At 46.8% G+C, this 19,076-nt stretch overlaps 1 protein-coding gene across 1 annotated transcript in view; it reads right to left on the bottom strand.

Moving 5' to 3' along the window:
• Window positions 1-19,076, bottom strand: part of CPNE4 (copine 4) — a 1,215,102-nt gene that overhangs the window by 111,285 nt on the left and 1,084,741 nt on the right. The window contains exon 13 of the mRNA XM_069211919.1: window positions 17,418-17,469. Within this exon, the coding sequence (XP_069068020.1) occupies window positions 17,418-17,469 (52 nt within the window). The remainder of the gene's footprint in view (window positions 1-17,417; window positions 17,470-19,076) is intronic.

Below are 19,076 nucleotides of genomic sequence, written 5' to 3'. Positions count from 1 at the left end.
ACGTGGACACATCCAAATTTTTGGAAGAAAACAGAGGTGTTTTTTGCATAGTGCCTACCTGTAGATTTTGGCCTCTAGCTCAGTCGGCACCTAGGGAAACCTACCAAACCTGTGCATTTCTGAAAACTAGAGACCTAGGGGAATCTAAGGAGGGGTGACTTGTGGGGCTCGGACCAGGTTCTGTTACCCAGAATTCTTTGCAAACCTCAAAATTTGGCTAAAAAAACACATGTTCCTCACATTTCTGTGGCAGAAAGTTCTGGATTCTGAGAGGAGCCACAAATTTCCTTCCACCCAGCGTTCCCCCAAGTCTTCCGATAAAAATGATACCTCACTTGTGTAGTTAGGCCTAGCGCCCGCGACAGGAAACGCCCCAAAGCGCAACGTGGACACATCCAAATTTTTGAAGAAAACAGAGATGTTTTTTGCGAAATGCCACCTGTAGATTTTGGCCTCTTGCTCAGCCGGCACCTAGGGAACCTACCAACCTGTGCATTTCTGAAAACTAGAGACCTAGGGGAATCCAAGATGGGGTGACTTGCAGGGCTCGGACCAGGTTCTGTTACCCAGAATCCTTTGCAAACCTCAAAATTTGGCTAAAAAAACACATGTTCCTCACATTTCTGTGGCAAAAAGTTCTGGAATCTGAGAGGAGCCACAAATTTCCTTCCACCCAGCGTTCCCCCAAGTCTCCCGATAAAAATGATACCTCACTTGTGTGGGTAGGTCTAGCGCCCGCGACAGGAAACGCCCCAAAGCGCAACGTGGGACACATCCAAATTTTTGGAAGGAAAACAGAGGTGTTTTTTGCGAAGTGCCTACCTGTAGATTTTGGCCTCTAGCTCAGCCGGCACCTAGGGAACCTACCAAACCTGTGCATTTCTGAAAACTAGAGACCTAGGGGAATCTAAGGAGGGGTGACTTGCGGGGCTCGGACCAGGTTCTGTTACCCAGAATTCTTTGCAAACCTCAAAATTTGGCTAAAAAAACACATGTTCCTCACATTTCTGTGGCAGAAAGTTCTGGAATCTGAGAGGAGCCACAAATTCCTTCCACCCAGGCGTTCCCCCAAGTCTCCCGATAAAAATGATACCTCACATGTGTAGGTAGGCCTAGCGCCGCGACAGGAAACGCCCCAAAGCGCAACGTGGACACATCCAAATTTTTGAAAGAAAATAGAGGTGTTTTTTGCGAAGTGCCTACCTGTAGATTTTGGCCTCTAGCTCAGCCGGCACCTAGGGAAACCTACCAAACCTGTGCATTTCTGAAAACTAGAGACCTAGGGGAATCTAAGGAGGAGTGACTTGCGGGGCTCGGACCAGGTTCTGTTACCCAGAATCCTTTGCAAACCTCAAAATTTGGCTAAAAAAACACATGTTCCTCACATTTCTGTGGCAAAAAGTTCTGGAATCTGAGAGGAGCCACAAATTTCCTTCCACCCAGCATTCCCCCAAGTCTCCCGATAAAAATGATACCTCACTTGTGTGGGTAGGCCTAGCGCCCACGACAGGAAACGCCCCAAAGCGCAACGTGGACACATCCAAATTTTTGGAAGAAAACAGAGGTGTTTTTTGCGAAGTGCCTACCTGTAGATTTTGGCCTCTAGCTCAGCCAGCACCTAGGGAAACCTACCAAACCTGCGCATTTCTGAAAACTAGAGACCTAGGGGAATCTAAGGAGGGGTGACTTGCGGGGCTCGGCCCAGGTTCTGTTACCCAGAATCCTTTGCAAACCTCAAAATTTGGCTAAAAAAACACATGTTCCTCACATTTCTGTGGCAGAAAGTTCTGGAATCTGAGAGGAGCCACAAATTTCCTTCCACCCAGCGTTCCCCCAAGTCTCCCGATAAAAATGATACCTCACTTGTGTGGGTAGGTCTAGCGCCCGCGACAGGAAACGCCCCAAAGCGCAACGTGGACACATCCAAATTTTTGGAAGAAAACAGAGGTGTTTTTTGCGAAGTGCCTACCTGTAGATTGTGGCCTCTAGCTCAGCCGGCACCTAGGGAAACCTACCAAACCTGTGCATTTCTGAAAACTAGAGACCTAGGGGAATCTAAGGAGGGGTGACTTGCGGGGCTCGGACCAGGTTCTGTTACCCAGAATTCTTTGCAAACCTCAAAATTTGGCTAAAAAAACACATGTTCCTCACATTTCTGTGGCAGAAAGTTCTGGAATCTGAGAGGAGCCACAAATTTCCTTCCACCCAGCGTTCCCCCAAGTCTCCCGATAAAAATGATACCTCACTTGTGTAGGTAGGCCTAGCGCCCGCGACAGGAAACGCCCCAAAGCGCAACGTGGACACATCCAAATTTTTGAAAGAAAATAGAGGTGTTTTTTGCGAAGTGCCTACCTGTAGATTTTGGCCTCTAGCTCAGCCGGCACCTAGGGAAACCTACCAAACCTGTGCATTTCTGAAAACTAGAGACCTAGGGGAATCTAAGGAGGAGTGACTTGCGGGGCTCGGACCAGGTTCTGTTACCCAGAATCCTTTGCAAACCTCAAAATTTGGCTAAAAAAACACATGTTCCTCACATTTCTGTGGCAAAAAGTTCTGGAATCTGAGAGGAGCCACAAATTTCCTTCCACCCAGCATTCCCCCAAGTCTCCCGATAAAAATGATACCTCACTTGTGTGGGTAGGCCTAGCGCCCACGACAGGAAACGCCCCAAAGCGCAACGTGGACACATCCAAATTTTTGGAAGAAAACAGAGGTGTTTTTTGCGAAGTGCCTACCTGTAGATTTTGGCCTCTAGCTCAGCCAGCACCTAGGGAAACCTACCAAACCTGCGCATTTCTGAAAACTAGAGACCTAGGGGAATCTAAGGAGGGGTGACTTGCGGGGCTCGGCCCAGGTTCTGTTACCCAGAATCCTTTGCAAACCTCAAAATTTGGCTAAAAAAACACATGTTCCTCACATTTCTGTGGCAGAAAGTTCTGGAATCTGAGAGGAGCCACAAATTTCCTTCCACCCAGCGTTCCCCCAAGTCTCCCGATAAAAATGATACCTCACTTGTGTGGGTAGGCCTAACGCCTGCGACAGGAAACGCCCCAAAGCGCAACGTGGACACATCCAAATTTTTGGAAGAAAACAGAGGTGTTTTTTGCGAAGTGCCTACCTGTAGATTTTGGCCTCTAGCTCAGCCGGCACCTAGGGAAACCTACCAAACCTGTGCATTTCTGAAAACTAGAGACCTAGGGGAATCCAAGATGGGGTGACTTGCGAGGCTCGGACCAGGTTCTGTTACCCAGAATCCTTTGCAAACCTCAAAATTTGGCAAAAAAAACACATGTTCCTCACATTTCTATGGCAAAAAGTTCTGGAATCTGAGAGGAGCCACAAATTTCCTTCCAACCAGCGTTGCCCCAAGTCTCCCGATAAAAATGATACCTCACTTGTGTGGGTAGGCCTAGCGCCCGCGACAGGAAACGCCCCAAAGCGCAACGTGGACACATCTAAATTTTTGGAAGAAAACAGAGGTGTTTTTTGCGAAGTGCCTACCTGTAGATTTTGGCCTCTAGCTCAGCCGGCACCTGGGGAAACCTACCAAACCTGTGCATTTCTGAAAACTAGAGACCTAGGGGAATCTAAGGAGGGGTGACTTGCGGGGCTCGGACAAGGTTCTGTTACCCAGAATCCTTTGCAAACCTCAAAATTTGGCTAAAAAAAAACACATGTTCCTCACATTTCTGTGGCAAAAAGTTCTGGAATCTGAGAGGAGCCACTAATTTCCTTCCACCCAGCTTTTCCCCAAGTCTCCCGATAAAAATCATACCTCACTTGTGTGGGTAGGCCTAGCGCCCGCAACAGGAAACGCCCCAAACGCAACGTGGACACATCCAAATTTTTGGAAGAAAACAGAGGTGTTTTTTGCATAGTGCCTACCTGTAGATTTTGGCCTCTAGCTCAGCCGGCACCTAGGGAAACCTACCAAACCTGTGCATTTCTGAAAACTAGAGACCTAGGGGAATCTAAGGAGGGGTGACTTGTGGGGCTCGGACCAGGTTCTGTTACCCAGAATTCTTTGCAAACCTCAAAATTTGGCTAAAAAAACACATGTTCCTCACATTTCTGTGGCAGAAAGTTCTGGATTCTGAGAGGAGCCACAAATTTCCTTCCACCCAGCGTTCCCCCAAGTCTTCCGATAAAAATGATACCTCACTTGTGTAGTTAGGCCTAGCGCCCGCGACAGGAAACGCCCCAAAGCGCAACGTGGACACATCCAAATTTTTGGAAGAAAACAGAGGTGTTTTTTGCGAAATGCCCACCTGTAGATTTTGGCCTCTAGCTCAGCCGGCACCTAGGGAAACCTACCAAACCTGTGCATTTCTGAAAACTAGAGACCTAGGGGAATCCAAGATGGGGTGACTTGCAGGGCTCGGACCAGGTTCTGTTACCCAGAATCCTTTGCAAACCTCAAAATTTGGCTAAAAAAACACATGTTCCTCACATTTCTGTGGCAAAAAGTTCTGGAATCTGAGAGGAGCCACAAATTTCCTTCCACCCAGCGTTCCCCCACGTCTCCCGATAAAAATGATACCTCACTTGTGTGGGTAGGCCTAGCGCCCGCGACAGGAAACGCCCCAAAGCGCAACGTGGACACATCCAAATTTTTGGAAGAAAACAGAGGTGTTTTTTGCGAAGTGCCTACCTGTAGATTTTGGCCTCTAGCTCACCGGCACCTAGGGAAACCTACCAAACCTGTGCATTTCTGAAAACTAGAGACCTAGGGGAATCTAAGGAGGGGTGACTTGCGGGGCTCGGACCAAGTTCTGTTACCCAGAATCCTTTGCAAACCTCAAAATTTGGCTAAAAAAACACATGTTCCTCACATTTCTGTGGCAGAAAGTTCTGGAATCTGAGAGGAGCCACAAATTTCCTTCCACCCAGCGTTCCCCCAAGTCTCCCGATAAAAATGATACCTCACTTGTGTGGGTAGGCCTAGCGCCCGCAACAGGAAACGCCCCAAAGCGCAACGTGGACACATCTAAATTTTTGGAAGAAAACAGAGGTGTTTTTTGCGAAGTGCCTACCTGTAGATTTTGGCCTCTAGCTCAGCCGGCACCTGGGGAAACCTACCAAACCTGTGCATTTCTGAAAACTAGAGACCTAGGGGAATCTAAGGAGGGGTGACTTGCGGGGCTCGGCCCAGGTTCTGTTACCCAGAATCCTTTGCAAACCTAAAAATTTGGCTAAAAAAACACATGTTCCTCACATTTCTGTGGCAGAAAGTTCTGGAATCTGAGAGGAGCCACAAATTTCCTTCCACCCAGCGTTCCCCCAAGTCTCCCGATAAAAATGATACCTCACTTGTGTGGGTAGGCCTAACGCCTGCGACAGGAAACGCCCCAAAGCGCAACGTGGACACATCCAAATTTTTGGAAGAAAACAGAGGTGTTTTTTCGCGAAGTGCCTACCTGTAGATTTTGGCCTCTAGCTCAGCCGGCACCTAGGGAAACCTACCAAACCTGTGCATTTCTGAAAACTAGAGACCTAGGGGAATCCAAGATGGGGTGACTTGCGAGGCTCGGACCAGGTTCTGTTACCCAGAATCCTTTGCAAACCTCAAAATTTGGCAAAAAAAACACATGTTCCTCACATTTCTGTGGCAAAAAGTTCTGGAATCTGAGAGGAGCCACAAATTTCCTTCCACCCAGCGTTGCCCCAAGTCTCCCGATAAAAATGATACCTCACTTGTGTGGGTAGGCCTAGCGCCCGCGACAGGAAACGCCCCAAAGCGCAACGTGGACACATCTAAATTTTTGGAAGAAAACAGAGGTGTTTTTTGCGAAGTGCCTACCTGTAGATTTTGGCCTCTAGCTCAGCCGGCACCTGGGGAAACCTACCAAACCTGTGCATTTCTGAAAACTAGAGACCTAGGGGAATCTAAGGAGGGGTGACTTGTGGGGCTCGGACCAGGTTCTGTTACCCAGAATCCTTTGCAAACCTCAAAATTTGGCTAAAAAAACGCATGTTCCTCACATTTCTGTGGCAAAAAGTTCTGGAATCTGAGAGGAGCCACAAATTTCCTTCCACCCAGCTTTTCCCCAAGTCTCCCGATAAAAATCATACCTCACTTGTGTGGGTAGGCCTAGCGCCCGCGACAGGAAACGCCCCAAAGCGCAACGTGGACACATCCAAATTTGTGGAAGAAAACAGAGGTGTTTTTTGCAAAGTGCCTACCTGTAGATTTTGGCCTCTAGCTCAGCCGGCACCTAGGGAAACCTACCAAACCTGTGCATTTCTGAAAACTAGAGACCTAGGGGAATCTAAGGAGGGGTGACTTGTGGGGCTCGGACCAGGTTCTGTTACCCAGAATTCTTTGCAAACCTCAAAATTTGGCTAAAAAAACACATGTTCCTCACATTTCTGTGGCAGAAAGTTCTGGATTCTAAGAGGAGCCACAAATTTCCTTCCACCCAGCGTTCCCCCAAGTCTTCCGATAAAAATGATACCTCACTTGTGTAGTTAGGCCTAGCGCCCGCGACAGGAAACGCCCCAAAGCGCAACGTGGACACATCCAAATTTTTGGAAGAAAACAGAGGTGTTTTTTGCGAAGTGCCCACCTGTAGATTTTGGCCTCTAACTCAGCCGGCACCTAGGGAAACCTACCAAACCTGTGCATTTCTGAAAACTAGAGACCTAGGGGAATCCAAGATGGGGTGACTTGCAGGGCTCGGACCAGGTTCTGTTACCCAGAATCCTTTGCAAACCTCAAAATTTGGCTAAAAAAACACATGTTCCTCACATTTATGTGGCAAAAAGTTCTAGAATCTGAGAGGAGCCATACAAATTTCCTTCCACCCAGCGTTCCCCCACGTCTCCCGATAAAAATGATACCTCACTTGTGTGGGTAGGCCTAGCGCCCGCGACAGGAAACGCCCCAAAGCGCAACGTGGACACATCCAAATTTTTGGAAGAAAACAGAGGTGTTTTTTGCGAAGTGCCTACCTGTAGATTTTGGCCTCTAGCTCAGCCGGCACCTAGGGAAACCTACCAAACCTGTGCATTTCTGAAAACTAGAGACTTAGGGGAATCTAAGGAGGGGTGACTTGCGGGGCTCGGACCAGGTTCTGTTACCCATAATCCTTTGCAAACCTCAAAATTTGGCTAAAAAAACACATGTTCCTCACATTTCTGTGGCAAAAAGTTCTGGAATCTGAGAGGAGCCACAAATTTCCTTCCACCCAGCTTTTCCCCAAGTCTCCCGATAAAAATCATACCTCACTTGTGTGGGTAGGCCTAGCGTCCGCGACAGGAAACGCCCCAAAGCGCAACGTGGACACATCCACATTTTTGGAAGAAAACAGAGGTGTTTTTTGCAAAGTGCCTACCTGTAGATTTTGGCCTCTAGCTCAGCCGGCACCTAGGGAAACCTACCAAACCTGTGCATTTCTGAAAACTAGAGACCTAGGGGAATCTAAGGAGGGGTGACTTGTGGGGCTCGGACCAGGTTCTGTTACCCAGAATTCTTTGCAAACCTCAAAATTTGGCTAAAAAAACACATGTTCCTCACATTTCTGTGGCAGAAAGTTCTGGATTCTAAGAGGAGCCACAAATTTCCTTCCACCCAGCGTTCCCCCAAGTCTTCCGATAAAAATGATACCTCACTTGTGTAGTTAGGCCTAGCGCCCGCGACAGGAAACGCCCCAAAGCGCAACGTGGACACATCCAAATTTTTGGAAGAAAACAGAGGTGTTTTTTGCGAAGTGCCCACCTGTAGATTTTGGCCTCTAGCTTAGCCGGCACCTAGGGAAACCTACCAAACCTGTGCATTTCTGAAAACTAGAGACCTAGGGGAATCCAAGATGGGGTGACTTGCAGGGCTCGGACAAGGTTCTGTTACCCAGAATCCTTTGCAAACCTCAAAATTTGGCTAAAAAAACACATGTTCCTCACATTTCTGTGGCAAAAAGTTCTGGAATCTGAGAGGAGCCACAAATTTCCTTCCACCCAGCGTTCCCCCACGTCTCCCGATAAAAATGATACCTCACTTGTGTGGGTAGGCCTAGTGCCCGCGACAGGAAACGCCCCAAAGCGCAACGTGGACACATCCAAATTTTTGGAAGAAAACAGAGGTGTTTTTTGCGAAGTGCCTACCTGTAGATTTTGGCCTCTAGCTCAGCCGGCACCTAGGGAAACCTACCAAACCTGTGCATTTCTGAAAACTAGAGACCTAGGGGAATCTAAGGAGGGGTGACTTGCTGGGCTCGGACCAGGTTCTGTTACCCAGAATCCTTTGCAAACCTCAAAATCTGGCTAAAAAAACACATGTTCCTCACATTTCTGTGGCAGAAAGTTCTGGAATCTGAGAGGAGCCACAAATTTCCTTCCACCCAGCGTTCCCCCAAGTCTCCCGATAAAAATGATACCTCACTTGTGTGGGTAGGCCTAGCGCCCGCGACAGGAAACGCCCCAAAGCGCAACGTGGACACATCTACATTTTTGGAAGAAAACAGAGGTGTTTTTTGCGAAGTGCCTACCTGTAGATTTTGGCCTCTAGCTCAGCCGGCACCTGGGGAAACCTACCAAACCTGTGCATTTCTGAAAACTAGAGACCTAGGGGAATCTAAGGAGGGGTGACTTGCGGGGCTCGGACCAGGTTCTGTTACCCAGAATCCTTTGCAAACCTCAAAATTTGGCTAAAAACATTTCTGTGGCAGAAAGTTCTGGAATCTGAGAGGAGCCACAAATTTCCTTCCACCCAGCGTTCCCCCAAGTCTCCCGATAAAAATGATACCTCACTTGTGTGGGTAGGCCTAGCGCCCGCGACAGGAAACGCCCCAAAGCGAAAGTGGACACATCCACATTTTTGGAAGAAAACAGAGGTGTTTTTTGCGAAGTGCCTACCTGTAGATTTTGGCCTCAAGCTCAGCCGGCACCTAGGGAAACCTACCAAACCTGTGCATTTCTGAAAACTAGAGACCTAGGGGAATCCAAGATGGGGTGACTTGCAGGGCTCGGACCAGGTTCTGTTACCCAGAATCCTTTGCAAACCTCAACATTTGGCTAAAAAAACACATGTTCCTCACATTTCTGTGGCAGAAAGTTCTGGAACCTGAGAGGAGCCACAAATTTCCTTCCACCCAGCGTTCCCCCAAGTCTACCGACAAAAATGATACCTCACTTGTGTGGGTAGGCCTAGCGCCCGCGACAGGAAACGCCCCAAAGCGCAACGTGGACACATCCAAATTTTGGGAAGAAAACAGAGGTGTTTTTTGCAAAGTGCCTACCTGTAGATTTTGGCCTCTAGCTCAGCCGGCACCTAGGGAAACCTACCAAACCTGTGCATTTCTGAAAACTAGAGACCTAGGGGAATCCAAGATGGGGTGATTTGCGGGGCTCGGACCAGGTTCTGTTACCCAGAATTCTTTGCAAACCTCAAAATTTGGCTAAAAAAACACTTGTTCCTCACATTTCTGTGGCAGAAAGTTCTGGATTCTGAGAGGAGCCACAAATTTCCTTCCACCCAGCGTTCCCCCAAGTCTTCTGATAAAAATGATACCTCACTTGTGTGGTTAGGCCTAGCGCCCGCAACAGGAAACGCCCCAAAGCGCAACGTGGACACATCCACATTTGTGGAAGAAAACAGAGGTGTTTTTTGCGAAGTGCCTACCTGTAGATTTTGGCCTCAAGCTCAGCCGGCACCTAGGGAAACCTACCAAACCTGTGCATTTCTGAAAACTAGAGACCTAGGGGAATCCAAGATGGGGTGACTTGCAGGGCTCGGACCAGGTTCTGTTACCCAGAATCCTTTGCAAACCTCAACATTTGGCTAAAAAAACACATGTTCCTCACATTTCTGTGGCAGAAAGTTCTGGAATCTGAGAGGAGCCACAAATTTCCTTCCACCCAGCGTTCCCCCAAGTCTACCGACAAAAATGATACCTCACTTGTGTGGGTAGGCCTAGCGCCCGCGACAGGAAACGCCCCAAAGCGCAACGTGGACACATCCAAATTTTTGGAAGAAAACAGAGGTGTTTTTTGCGAAGTGCCTACCTGTAGATTTTGGCCTCTAGCTCAGCCGGCACCTAGGGAAACCTACCAAACCTGTGCATTTCTGAAAACTAGAGACCTAGGGGAATCCAAGATGGGGTGACTTGCGGGGCTCGGACCAGGTTCTGTTACCCAGAATCCTTTGCAAACCTCAAAATTTGGCTACAAAAACACATGTTCGTCACATTTCTGTGGCAAAAAGTTCTGGAATCTGAGAGGAGCCACAAATTTCCTTCCACCCAGCGTTCCCCCAAGTCTCCCGATAAAAATGATACCTCACTTGTGTGGGTAGGCCTAGTGCCCGCGACAGGAAACGCCCCAAAGCGCAACGTGGACACATCCAAATTTTTGGAAGAAAACAGAGGTGTTTTTTGCAAAGTGCCTACCTGTAGATTTTGGCCTCTAGCTCAGCCGGCACCTAGGGAAACCTACCAAACCTGTGCATTTCTGAAAACTAGAGACCTAGGGGAATCTAAGGAGGGGTGACTTGTGGGGCTCGGACCAGGTTCTGTTACCCAGAATTCTTTGCAAACCTCAAAATTTGGCTAAAAAAACACATGTTCCTCACATTTCTGTGGCAGAAAGTTCTGGATTCTGAGAGGAGCCACAAATTTCCTTCCACCCAGCGTTCCCCCAAGTCTTCTGATAAAAATGATACCTCACTTGTGTGGTTAGGCCTAGCGCCCGCAACAGGAAACGCCCCAAAGCGCAACGTGGACACATCCACATTTTTGGAAGAAAACAGAGGTGTTTTTTGCGAAGTGCCTACCTGTAGATTTTGGCCTCAAGCTCAGCCGGCACCTAGGGAAACCTACCAAACCTGTGCATTTCTGAAAACTAGAGACCTAGGGGAATCCAAGATGGGGTGACTTGCAGGGCTCGGACCAGGTTCTGTTACCCAGAATCCTTTGCGAACCTCAAAATTTGGCTAAAAAAACACATGTTCCTCACATTTCTGTGGCAGAAAGTTCTGGAATCTGAGAGGAGCCACAAATTTCCTTCCACCCAGCGTTCCCCCAAGTCTACCGACAAAAATGATACCTCACTTGTGTGGGTAGGCCTAGCGCCCGCGACAGGAAACGCCCCAAAGCGCAACGTGGACACATCCAAATTTTTGGAAGAAAACAGAGGTGTTTTTTGCGAAGTGCCTACCTGTAGATTTTGGCCTCTAGCTCAGCCGGCACCTAGGGAAACCTACCAAACCTGTGCATTTCTGAAAACTAGAGACCTAGGGGAATCCAAGATGGGGTGACTTGCGGGGCTCGGACCAGGTTCTGTTACCCAGAATCCTTTGCAAACCTCAAAATTTGGCTACAAAAACACATGTTCGTCACATTTCTGTGGCAAAAAGTTCTGGAATCTGAGAGGAGCCACAAATTTCCTTCCACCCAGCGTTCCCCCAAGTCTCCCGATAAAAATGATACCTCACTTGTGTGGGTAGGCCTAGCGCCCGCGACAGGAAACGCCCCAAAGCGCAACGTGGACACATCCAAATTTTTGGAAGAAAACAGAGGTGTTTTTTGCGAAGTGCCTACCTGTAGATTTTGGCCTCTAGCTCAGCCGGCACCTAGGGAAACCTACCAAACCTGTGCATTTCTGAAAACTAGAGACCTGGGGGAATCCAAGATGGGGTGACTTGCGGGGCTCGGATCAGGTTCTGTTACCCAGAATCCTTTGCAAACCTCAAAATTTGGCTAAAAAAACACATGTTCCTCACATTTCTGTGGCAGAAAGTTCTGGAATATGAGAGGAGCCACAAATTTCCTTCCACCCAGCGTTCCCCCAAGTCTCCCGATAAAAATGATACCTCACTTGTGTGGGTAGGACTAGCGCCCACGAAAGGAAAGGGCCCAAAACACAACGTGGACACATCACATTTTTTTATAAAAAGCAGTGCCTACCTGTGGATTTTGGCCTGTAGCTCAGCCGGCACCTAGGGAAACCTAGCAAACCAGCGCATTTTTGAAAACTAGAAACCCAGGGGAATCCAAGATGGGGTGACTTGCGGGGCTCTGACCAGGTTATGTTACCCAGAATCCTTTGCAAACATCAACATTTGGCCCAAAAAACACTTTTTCCTCTCATTTCGGTGACAGAAAGTTCTGGAATCTGAGAGGAGCCACAAATTTCCTTCCACCCAGCGTTCCCCTAAGTCTCTCGATAAAAATGGTACCTCACTTCTGTGGGTAGGCCTAGCGCCCACGAAAGGAAATGGCCCAAAACACAACGTGGACACAACCAAATTTTTGGAAGAAAACAGAGGTGTTTTTTGCGAAGTGCCTACCTGTAGATTTTGGCCTCTAGCTCAGCCGGCACCTAGGGAAACCTACCAAACCTGTGCATTTCTGAAAACTAGAGACCTAGGGGAATCCAAGGAGGGGTGACTTGCGGGGCTCGGACCAGGTTCTGTTACCCAGAATCCTTTGCAAACCTCAAAATTTGGCTAAAAAAACACATGTTCCTCACATTTCTGTGGCAAAAAGTTCTGGAATCTGAGAGGAGCCACAGAAAACAGAGGTGTTTTTTGCAAGGTGCCTACCTGTGGAGTTTGGCCTGTAGCTCAGCCGGCCCCGGGGGGGGGGCAGAAATGCCCTAAAATAAATTTCTCCCCCCCCAACCCCCACCCCCCCGGGAGCGACCCTTGCCTACGGGGTTGCTCCCCCTGCGTGACATTGGCGCCAAAAAACAAATCCCTGGTGCCTAGCGGTTTCTGACCCCTTGGGGGCAGATTGACCTAAAATCGGCCAATCTGCCCCCAAGGGGGGCAGAAATGGCCTAAATACAATTTTGCCCCCCAGGGGAGCGACCCTTGCCTGATGGGTCGCTCCCCATCTCTAAAAAAACAAAAAAAATAAAAAGGAACAAAAAAAATTTGCCCTGGCGCATAGAGGTTTCTGCCCCCAGGGGCGGCAGAAATGGCCTAAAATAAATTTGCCCCCCCAGGGAGCGACCCTTGCCTAAGGGGTCGCTCCCCTTGCGTGAAATTCACGCAAAGAAAAAACTCCCTGGTGTCTAGTGGTTTCTGCCCCCCTTGGGGGCAGATTGGCCTCATCAAAATAGGCCAATCTGCCCCCAAGGGGGGCAGAAATGGCCTAAATATAATTTTCCCCCAAGGGGAGCGACCCTTGCCTAAGGGGTCGCTCCCCACCTAAAAAAATTAAATGAAACATAAAAAATAAAAAAATAAAAAATATGGTCCCTGGTGCCTAGAGGTTTCTGCCCCCCCTGGGGGCAGAAAAGGCCTTCCTGAAAAAATGCCCCCCATGGGAGCGACCCTTGCCCAAGGGGTCGCTCCCTTATGACAATTTCAGAAGAAAAAAAAAAAATCCCTGGTGTCTAGTGGGGTTTCAAAAGCCGGATTGCAAGCAATCCGGATTTCGAAACCCTCGGAGAGACTTCAAAGGGAAGGAAATACTTTTCCTTCCCTTTGAAGCCCCTCCGGGCCTCCCCCAGTGATTGAAAGAGAAATGCTTTTGCATTTCTCTTTCAATCGTGCTGGAAGCTCTGCTTCCAGCGTGATTGGGGAGGCCCCTATGACAAATCAGCACGCACTCGCGCGCTGACGTCACAGGGGGGGTGGGGGCGGAAAGGGAAGGTCTTCCCCTTCCATCCCTGCCTTGGGGGGGGAGGGGGGTGCACGGGGCGGGCTAGCGCGCCCCCAAGTTCCCCTGTGCCATGGACGAGATGATCTCGTCCAAGGCACAGGGGAACTGTAGCTTTGGACGAGATCATCTCGTCCAAGGCACAGAACAGGTTAAATGCACACTGAATTAATAACAAAACTGTTGCTGTGTTAATTTCTAAATTAGACAAATAGCACCACCAAGTGGCAGACTGCCATAAGTGCCACTATTGACAATTGAGTGCAAGAGCCGAGCACTGGAAACCACCGGCTCAAATTAAGCACTGATCCAAGTGTTTAGTAACTCAAAGCCATTGAAATAGATTTAGTAAGCATTGCTGTAAAACTCCTAATTTGATAATGAATGTAGAGGTACTGAGGGTGTTTTGAAACAGATGAGGATAAACATATAGGTGCTCAAAGGTGGCTCCAAACGGTTTTCATGCAGGGGGCTGGAAATGAAAAATTCAGCCTTTTATGCAGCAGCATGTCACAAGGCTGCACCAACAAGAGGCGATGTCAGGCACAACACGGTGGCACCCTGCCATTCCAAGTTCACCACAAATAATGTAAAGTAACCATCAGAAGCATAATTCAAAATGAAAATGTGTCTTTCTGACAAACTCTATAAAAGTCTGATATTCAGAAATACAAATAAAACCATCTTTGATTATTCTGAGGAACAGTCAGGCAACTGGTTAGCATCTGAGCAAACATTGCATCTTTATTCTCTGGTGGGTGAAAATTAGGTGGGAAAGTTCCAGCCTAAAAAAAAAAACGCAGAAGCCTTGGGCAGACAAATTAGCGTAAAGGGCGGGACCTGACAGCTTTCATATGGGGGAAATAAAGAAGTAGTAAAACTTGGGCTTGACTTCCCCTTTAGGGCTAAATAATGATGACATTGGCTGCTACTCACAGGATTTCTCAGTGGGTAAGTTTGCAGCATTGGCTCAAGCATTTCCATCCATCACGTTTCCCATGTCTGAGGGAGTCTTTCTACATGACAGGGTTATACCAAGCTCTTTGATTCTAAGTTTGCTATGCTCTGTGAAACAGGCTGTACCTCACTGCTGATGCCTAGTTAGGCTGAAATGTAGTTGTAATTACTTGTGTTGCTGGGCATAGGGGGTGCGGTCTAGGAGCTTCAGACGTAGAGCCAGCTACTTTGTGGATTTGTAAAATCACAGGGTTTGTGACTGCAAAATTGATTTTAGAAAGTACAAAGCTCTTTTACGAATAGTAAATTTCCTACTTGCAAATTTTCTTTTGCTATACTTATCTAATTAGAAATAGGAGAGGTGTGAATGCAGCACACTTGTCCTATTTCCAGTTTGGAGAGGAATGTATCAATGTTTGCAAGCAGAGTTGTGGTCCAAAATCATTGGTGAATTACCAGTCCCTGAGTTGGGTATAGAGACGTTTTAAGGCATGGGCAAAATGGACTCTGGTCAAGGGTCCTAGCCTCTCAGGGGGGCCCTGATAGAGACAGCTCTGTTCTGTAGAGAGTCTTTCCCTTGTGACCCTGAATTATTGTTAAACAGATTGTTTTAAACACCGTTTTCCTTTCATTTTTTTTATGTGGGTACTATGTGAGAGCCTATTACAAACTTTTTTCAGAGAAATATTGTGTTTATGTTTCATGAAACATCCATAACAAAAGATTCTTATAGATCAAAACAGGACCGCACATATGAGAAATGGGGGGGTGTCACAGGGATTATTTGCCATAATATTAGTGAAATGCTGTTGTGTTACAATATTGAAAACAACACACGTCACTATCACTGAATATTATATGTAAACACATTCATAATTAGGATTAGTGCGCCTGTGCACTGTCAGTGACCTGGCTGAAGAGGGCACGAAAGCACTGAAATTGGATCATAAATTCAAAGTTGTTCCGAACAGGGGACCCAAAAGACGTTTGGCCCAGGGCCCTGAATTGCAAATGGGAACTTTGTGGATTGTGTCAGCAGCTTTTGGGGACGCTGACAGTGGTCTAGAGTAGTGGTTCCCAACCTTTTGACTTCTGTGGACCCCCACATTATCATCACTAGAGCCTGGGGACCCCAATTGAATCTGTATTCGAATCCGGGGCCCCGCACTGAGTCATTACTGAAAGCTAGGGACCTAATCTGCTAATATTATTTAATTTTCTAAGCAGTCGTGGACCCCCTGAGGAGGCTTCGCGGACCCCCAGGGGTCCCCGGACCACAGTTTGGGAACCACTGGTCTAGAGGAACACTGCCTGCCCTTCACCCCCAGTGCATTCTGTGTTTTTAGGCAGAATACAGTTCCGCTAAGTAACAATGGCTGCTTTAAAAGAAGTTTTCTCTTTGGGGATGCAACATTGTGGTGCTCTGCTGTCCGCACATCCCTTTGTTTGTAGCCAATCACATGAGGTTGAAAAGAGCGACCAACTTATTTAATAATCATTAGGAAGGTTGTTCTGCAATCAGCTACCACGTATTGGTGCATAGGTTGCAATGCAAAACCAGACCCATGCCACAAACAATCTGTACACAATTTGCAAACACTATTTTCATCCAGCTTTTTAATATATCGGTCTTTACTGAGCCCTGGGGTTGAGGGTCAAGGATGAATTGGATGTGGTTGGTCCCCTTTTTCGATGGCAGAGATAAGATAAAACTTTATGAAATGGAAGCGTACCCAGGGAAAGGCCCAGTGGTGAAGGATGGTCGGATCAAACATTTCCATACATCACTTTTTGTTGTCTCCGGAATTTGAACAACATCGAGGTTGCTGTAACAGATCTGAAGAGAGTTATTTCTGACTCTATTTCAATCGGTCTCATCAACTACAGAAATACCATTAAAGATTGAAGAACAGCAATCAAGTTCTTTTGTTATTGTTGAAAGCTGATTTCAAATGACTGCTCAAAGATTTCTGTTTCTTTTATAAAAATAAAGGTCAATTGACTTAATTTCATTTCCTTGTGCATGCAAACTCAGCCACATTGCCTTCCAGAGTAGCAGGACGACTGGCCATCATTTCTAAACAGTAAGACTATACAGTGTGCATCACAAATACTGTCCAGGACTGGTCTCTCATTCTGATCCAAAATGTGAGAATATTGTAGGGAGCAGAGATGTGTCGTATGCTCTGCCAAAGTTGTGAGCATCGTCATTGCATTTGCAAAGCTAGTGCTCGGTCAGAAATGTAATATTGCATGTTACTAGTTGTCTCTGTAATTTCGTACCAGGGAATCTTTCGGTGAAATTCAGCCAGGACTAATCCACTCAATTAATGCAGAAGAAGCAAAAACGATCAATTAACCCAAATTTCATGTTTTACTGAGATTGCAAAAGCATGTGCGAAACATAATGTGGCTTCTTTACAGATAAAATGATCAATAAAGGAACTCACGGATCTGCTAGGACACAATGCAAAAGAGCATTTTTTTCTGAGAAAGATATTAACATTGGTTATGGCATATACTAGTCTGCATTTTATTTAAGCACATTGACAAAACTTCCTATAAGGAAAGAATTGAAGATATGCCCAAATAACGCTTAATCAGTTCCAAGTGTATTCATTTGTGTGCTTTCAATGCATTTGTTCATCTTGCGATGTCATCAGCTGTTGAGAGCGTTCTGCTCTCTGCCCATTGGCCTTAGGCACATGATGTCATAATCGCCAGAATCGTCATGTGACTCTTGCGGGACAAATAGTTTTTTTGAATAACCCATAGGTCTCTCAAAGCAAACTTTCATGCAGTGTGTGCATCCTGGCTCAGGGTGCAGCGGGTGCAAGTTAAGGTGAAGGGTGTGGGCTTTACCTGCACATTCCGGATTGTCTTCATTAAAATTGATTGCAAAATCATGCGACACCTGTACAAAGAAAAAACATGCTTCATTAGGTATATGTGTTCAAAATAAATTATTTACTTTCTGCAATAATTATTCATACACTTCACATTACACTACAATACTATTGTAGGGCGGGCTTTTCTTGTACTTCTTCCGACAGGAGGACCCTGTTAAAAAGGTTTCTAGCACCTCAAGCAATGGTCATGGTCCATTTAGCCTTCTATTTAAGAGCTGAAGCATTAGGTGCCTGCACACCCTCTGAGACGTCACTCTCATGTAACTATTGATATCATTCTGGGAGTACTTTTATGGGTGTGTCACTGCTAACCTCATCCAAAGGCCCTACCTGGCCTGAAAGGAACAGGAGCCATAGGTTATATCCTTTGGTGTCACTGTCCAGCCTGGAGCTACCATTTGGAGTCAAAGCCCTGGTAGGTGGTTTTTGATTTCACAACAAAAAGGGGCCGAGGGCCGTTAAAGGTCCAGCATGCATGCCCCCACCTAACTATAACTAAAGGTAAGTATGCAGTTACTACAAAAAACAAAAGCACTGTGTGCAGGTCAGTACCCCACATGGGGGTAGCCACTTTCAGGAGCAAGATCCCTCACACACCCCAAGGGGTGTCATGCTTCATCATCGGGCAGCTCCATGTTGGGCTGGTGCTGCAATGCCCTAGGTGCCCCAATGAAGGGCTCTTTGCCGGAGATCTTTTCTGGTTGCCGATGTGAATGCTGAGGTACGGTAGAGGTGTGGTGTTATGACAGTGAGTAGATTGGTGCAGGAAAGGTAAATTAAAAATGACTAAGGGACATCCAAAACCAGTTTATTGTGTAGGAGCCCCTGTCATGATTAAAAGCAACAGAGCGAGTCAGTAATGGCGCAGTGATACTTCTGACTCAGGTATATGAATGGAATAAGGTCACCATGTCCCTTGCCTATTTAATGTCCCACAAGGATCATAGCAATTCTTCAGGACTAGAAACCAAACCTACTCTCAGGCGGTTTGTGTTTAATGAATATCCCTATGTAGACCACCCGTTGCAAAATAAGTGTGTAGTGTCTACCTGTTCTGTAAAAAGCTGACCAACTTGATTGCTTAAAAAATTCAAACGAGTGGCAGAGGTGAATTTTCTAAGCAATCAAGTTGGTCAGCTATCTACAGAACAGGTAGACACTACATCTTCTCTCTCTAGTTTTGCTATTTTCTTCAGTTCATCTTGCTGTATTCTAGCACAGTTTCTATACCTAGGACCATCCGGTGTCTTGAACAAGTGGTGCAATATGGCTAAAGCCACCCCTGAACTTCTTGTCTTCTCTAAAGATTCCCGGGACCATACAAAATAACATGGTGAGAAAGACAATCGCTGAACACATTAAAATCAAACACCTCTGTTACAATCAAGCCAGCTAATTAAGGGGCTGGCATTGTGATAGAGGATAGGCAATGATATGAAGCTGACATTATGTGTCAACTCACCAACTCAAAACATTATAAGAAGCCTAAACCTACAGAACGTAACACACTATTACAAGACAATAGCTTCCATCCTTGAGCTCTCAAAGATGGCCTTCCTTTTGGTCAATTCTTGCATCTTTGAAAGCAGCAATTCTTAGTGCTAAGTTGCGA

This window comes from Pleurodeles waltl, chromosome 10 (assembly GCF_031143425.1).
Source record: "Pleurodeles waltl isolate 20211129_DDA chromosome 10, aPleWal1.hap1.20221129, whole genome shotgun sequence".
NCBI classification, from domain to species: Eukaryota; Metazoa; Chordata; class Amphibia; order Caudata; family Salamandridae; genus Pleurodeles; species Pleurodeles waltl.
Note: the sequence above shows the minus strand (reverse complement) of the source record. Positions and strands in the feature narration are given on the sequence as shown.